At 28.6% G+C, this 6,000-nt stretch overlaps 1 protein-coding gene across 1 annotated transcript in view; it reads right to left on the minus strand.

Annotated features, from left to right (window-relative positions):
* pvalb1 (parvalbumin 1) overlaps window positions 1-5,097 on the minus strand; it is an 11,819-nt gene extending 6,722 nt beyond the window's left edge. The window contains exons 1-2 of the mRNA NM_205572.2: window positions 5,049-5,097; window positions 2,516-2,594 (exon numbers count right to left, since the gene is read on the minus strand). Of these exons, the coding sequence (NP_991135.1) occupies window positions 2,516-2,576 (61 nt within the window). The 5' untranslated portion in view covers window positions 2,577-2,594; window positions 5,049-5,097. The remainder of the gene's footprint in view (window positions 1-2,515; window positions 2,595-5,048) is intronic.
* Between the last annotated feature and the right edge of the window lie 903 nt (window positions 5,098-6,000).

A 6,000-nucleotide genomic window follows, 5' to 3' on the forward strand; every position in this document is an offset into this window, starting at 1 on the left:
GTTTTTCAGCATTCTTCTTTTATGTTCAACAGAAGAAACTTCAGTTATTGAGCTCAATTTAAAAGTCTTACAGAATTATATCACTCAATAAATAACTTTGTATTATAAAAGTTAATGGTTACTGGTTTCAGCATTCTTCAAAGCATCTTCTTTAGTGTTCAACAGAAGAAACTTCAGTTATTTAGTTCAATTTAAATGTAAATGTTTACATTTTATGTGTAGTTAATACTATGGAAGTCAGTAGTTACAGGTTTTTCAGCATTCTTCGAAGTCTCTTCTTTTGTGTTCAACAGAATAAAGAAACCTTTCAGTTTTTGAGTTCAATTTAAAAGTCTTACAAAATTATATTACTTAATGTATAGTTAATAATATGGAAGTTAATGGGTAAAGGTTTCCAACATTCTTCAAAGTATCTTCTTTAGTGTTCAACAAAATAAAGAAACTTGTAAACATTGACTTTCATTGTTTTTCCTACTATAGAAGTCAATGGTTACAGGTTTTTCAGCATTCTTCTTGTGTGTTCAACAGAAGAAACTTCAGTTATTGAGCTCAATTTAAATGTAAATGTTTACATTTTATGTATTGTTAATACTATGGAAGTCAATGGTTACAGGTTTTTCAGCATTCTTCGAAGTCTCTTCTTTTGTGTTCAACAGAATAAAGAAACCTTTCAGTTATTGAGTTCAATTTAAAAGTCTTACAAAATTATATTACTTAATGTATAGTTAATAATATGGAAGTTAATGGGTAAAGGTTTCCAACATTCTTCAAAGTATCTTCTTTAGTGTTCAACAAAATAAAGAAACTTGTAAACATTGACTTTCATTGTTTTTCCTACTATAGAAGTCAATTGTTACAGGTTTTTCAGCATTCTTCTTTAGTGTTCAACAGAAGAAACTTCAGTTATTAAGCTCAATGTAAAATCTTACAGAATTATATCACTCAATAAATAACTTTGTATTATGGAAGTTAATGGTTACAGGTTTCAGCATTCTTCAAAGTATCTTCTTTAGTTTTCAACAGAATAAAGAAACTTATAAAGCTCTGGAAGCACTTGAGGGAAAATAAGTAGCACTTCTGGAAGATATTCTGAAAAAAAGCGCTGTAACCATTGACTTCCATTGTTTTACCTACTATGGTTACAAATTTTAAGCATTCTTCAAAGTATCTTCTTTTTTGTTCAACAGAAGAGAAAACATAAATTTTATACGTATATGAGTATAAGTCAGCTTACGGTGACTGAGTTTAATTTAAAAGTCTTACAAAACTATATAACTCAATTAATAATTACTGCTATGGAAGTCAATGGTTACAGGTTTCCAACATTCTTCAAAGTATCTTCTTCAGTGTTCAAATGTAGGAAAGAAACTCTTCAGTTATCGAGTTCAATTAAAAAGTCTTACAAAATTATATTACTTAATATATTGTTACTACTATGGAAGTCAATGGTTACAGGTTTTTCAGCATTCTTCGAAGTATCTTCTTTTGTGTTCAACAGAATAAAGAAACTCTTCAGTTATTGAGTTTAATTTAAAAGTCTTACAAAATGATATTACTTCATGTATAGTTAATACTATGGAAGTCAATGGTTACAGGTTTTCAGCATTCTTCAAAGTATCTTCTTTTTTTTCAACAGAAGAAAAAACTCATATATTTTATATATATATATATATATATATATATATATATATATATATATATATATATATATATATATATATATATATATATATATATAATTCAGCCTTCAGTTTCTGAGTTCAAATTTAAAGTCTTACTAAATTATAGTACTTAATAAATAATTACTTTAGTTTTCAACAGAAGAATCCACTCAATTATTGAGTTCAATTTAAAAGTCTTACAAAATTATATTCCTAATATATAGTTATTACTATGGAAGTCAATGGTTACAGGTTTTCAGCATTCTTCAAAGTATCTTCTTTAGTGTTAAACAGAAGAATCTTCAGTTATTAAGTTCAACTTACAAAATTATATGACTTAATAGATAATTATTACTATGGAAGTCAATGGGTACAGGTTTTCGGCATTCTTCAAAGTATCTTCTTTTAAGTTTAACGGAATAAATAAACTCATAAAGCTTTGGATGCACTTTTGGAGTCAATAGTGAGTAATTTGAGGATTTTCTTTACTTAAAATATGCTAATAATCTCCCAATCTGGTATTTAATATGTAAACATGCTTATTTAAAGTGAAAACAAGATTGTTTAGTTCGTCTTATTGGCAGATTATTTCGCTTTTTAAAGGAAAAACTCACTTAATTTTGACTTGTTATTTCTGAAAGCGAAACTACTTTTCCTGCTTGTCTAGAAAATGCTTGCTGATTTAGGAGTTTTAGATATTTGGACTAGAAGATGAAATCTTTAATTCAGAAAGTGTGTGTTTTTTTTTTTTTGCATTGTGAGTGAACTCTCCCTTCATTGATCTGGCAGGTCTCCTCTAGTCATGATGGGCTAAAATGCAGAGCTATATGTCATGTAATATTACTGTTTTTTACCCTGGCAGGCGGCGAGAGCAGCATCAACATCAGCTGCAGCGAGGAGTGCACCGACGGCCATTCTTCCGATCTGAAAAAGCTGAAAAACAAAACCCCACAACAGTCAGTCAGAAACACCACAACAAGAACACACACACACACTAATGCTGGTCTTACTTAGAGTTTTAGTCTTGTTTCTAGTCCAAATATCTAAAAAAAACTTAAATCAAGAAGCTTTTTCTGGACAAGCACAACATTTTGTGTTGTTTTAAGTAATAATGAGCCTAAATGAAGTGAGTTTCTCCTTAAAACAAGTAAATAATCCGCCAATAGGGGGAGCAGAGCAATCCCATGTCAAAAAGAAAAACAAGAATATTTTCCTTCCTCCATTGGCAGATTGTTTACTTAATTTTGGCATATTATTTCTTAAGACAAGACAATATGTTTTGCTTGTCTAGAAAATCCTTTTTGATTTAAGAATTGTGAGATATTTAGACTAGAAACCAGACAATAAAATCTAAGTAAGACCAGCATTTTTTGCAGTGCAGCTCTTCACTAGACCTTTTGCTTTTGTTTTTTGTCATCCTCAATGTCGCCGCTAGTGTTTAGCATCACTTTTCACATTTCTCGGCATCAGAAATCATCATAGTTAAAGGAAACGTAACATGTGAGAGCACCACAGTTATTATACATCTTTGTATTCCTGTTTGCTCAAATAATAAAAAAATAGCAACTTCCAAAAAAGAAAAAACAAAAGGGCGTGAGACTGATCGATTTAAATTCACTTTAGAAGCACGCCTAAACTAACTGTTTCATAATCTGAGGTGTACAAATATGATTATATCATACAAATATGAAATAATAAAAGGTGTAGCTTAAAAAATGCGCATAGCTTTAAAAATCTAAAATCACAATATGAAAAGCTTTTGAGGATCTCCATGAAGAGTCTGATGACCATTACACATCATCAGCGCCTTGTTTAACTTTATAAATATGAAAGAAAATTGTGTTTAAATATTTATTTAAAAAGAAATCTAAATATATTATACATTCAAATATTTAAGAAAACGCATCATCTAGATCTTCTTTAGTTTTATAAATATTACAAATAATATTATATAAATATTAATAAAAAAAAACACTAAAAATGAAATTGAGAGGTACAAAGCAGAAAAGAAAATTAATGCATGAATGAAATGCTAAAATAAATATAAAATGCTAAAATAATATAAAAATATTTTATTTTTAAAAATCGAAATATGAAAAATGTTTAATTACTTAAGAACCTGATGACCGTAAAACGCGTCATCTCCATTTTTAGCGTTATTAATATAAAAAATACATTATTCTATTAAATATTTGTAAAATGTTCTGAAAAAAATCAATAATAAAAAAGTTTGTTTTTAAAAATATACAAATATATAAAAACTGAAAATTTTTAAATAAAAAAATATGAAAAAATTTCTGTCTTGTTTAGCTTTATAAATATAAAAAATAATATATAAGTATTTCCCAGAGATGGGTTGCGACTGGAAGGGCATCCGCTGCGTAAAAACATTTGGAAAAGTTGGTGGTTCATTTCGCTGTGGTGGCCCCAAATTAATAAAGGGACTAAGCCGAAAAGAAATTTTTAATTTATTTAAAAATTTAAATAAAAATCGAAATATAAAAAATGTTTGATTATTAAAAAATGTTTTATCTTGTTTAACTTGTTTAATATTTTTTATATTTTTAAAGTATTTATTTAAAAAAACTACATTTGAGAAACGTTCACAGTGAAAAACGGTATTTTCAAAATCTGATGACCGATAAACGCATCATCGCAGCTTTACAAATAGAAATATAAAAAAATTCTATTATATAAAAATCCATTTAAAAAAATTAAATATGAAAAACGTTTGATTATTCCAAAATATTTTGTCCTTTTTAGATTTATAAATATTAAAAACTGTTTAAAAATATCACTTAAGTATTTTGTTTAATCGAAATATGAAAAACGTTTGATTATTCAAAAATATTCTGTCTTGATTAGCTTTATAAATAATAAAAATCATTAACAATATTACATATGTATTTTTGATTTTTAAATTGAAATATGAAAAACGTTTGATTTAAATAATATTCTGTCTTGTTTAGCTTTATAAATATTAAAAATCGTTTAATATATTACATAAATATTTTTTATCATTAAATTGAAATATGAAAAACGTTCGATTACTCAAAATTTTTTAGCTTTGTTTAGCTTTATAAATGTTAAAAATCGTTAATATTTTACATAAATATTTTTTATTATAAAATCTAAATATGAAAAGCGTTCGATTATTCAAAAATATTCTGTCTTGTTTAGCGTTATAAATATTAAAAATTGTTAAATATATTAAGTATTTTTTTATTTTATAATCGCAATATGAAAAACGTTCTGACGTCAAAAAAGCATCATTGCCTTCTTGTAAAAAATAATACAAATTAAAAAAAAGACTCCCTTGATGATTTCCGGCTTGCAAATTGGAACATAATTCCACAATCCCATTCATCCACTTGCAGAACAACTCACCTTGCGCTTGTCTAAGGCGAGTGAAAAGCAAAGGAGCTAGTCGAGGTGTGACCCAGGGCTCCGTCCGGACCCCTTATATACTCTCAGCCTCACCATTTACAGGAATTTGATGCTCCGTAACAGATACCGCGTGTAGGCCTACGTTAGGAATAGTGTCGAAAAAATGTGTCCAGTAGTCATCTTGGGCTATTTTTAGTGCCACAAACGATGCTCAGAACCATGTGTGGGACCCTATAGATCAGCAGGACCCTGGTTGGAGGCGTCAGTCCTCGATAGGGGAAAAACTGCTCTTTTTTTAATGTTTTTGGACTAAAAACATAAGCGGAAATGAAGATAACATATGTTTTGGATCGGGTTTCTCCTCCAGGTTAGAAAGTCTGGATGGAGGAGCCGTGGTGGAAATAAAAACGGCGTCTCAGCTGCTGTAAATCATGTCAGTGTGAGATAAGAATAATTTACACCTGCATATGTGGATTATTATGATCAATACTGACCATTTAATCTGCCTCCCATTTCCCCCCCAGAAAGCTAATATGCTTTTGGATTGCATTACAGGACTTTGAACTTCCCTTTAACAACTTATGAACGTTGAAAAGTTAAAATAAGTGACTTTTATTGGCATTTTTAATAGTTTGAAGGTCTGTACTGGTGTAAATCATGGTTAAAAATGGGAATAAACTGACAGTGCTTTTTCTGTTTGTTTTTATTTGTAAAGACTTGTTTTATATATATAATTTCTTGTACAATATATTGTCTCAAACTGCTACAGATGTTATGAAAAGTCCCTCTGTTAATCAGTGCATCAGCATCAGGTACTTATTATGATCAGTACTGATGTAAAAATATCCTAAAATATCGTAATTATGATCAGTACTGATGTAAAAATATCTAAAATATCGTAATTATGATCAGTACTGATGTAAAAATATCCTAAAAGTTCATAACTAAGCTC

Source organism: Danio rerio, chromosome 3 (genome assembly GCF_049306965.1).
Source record: "Danio rerio strain Tuebingen ecotype United States chromosome 3, GRCz12tu, whole genome shotgun sequence".
In the NCBI taxonomy this organism is placed as follows: Eukaryota; Metazoa; Chordata; class Actinopteri; order Cypriniformes; family Danionidae; genus Danio; species Danio rerio.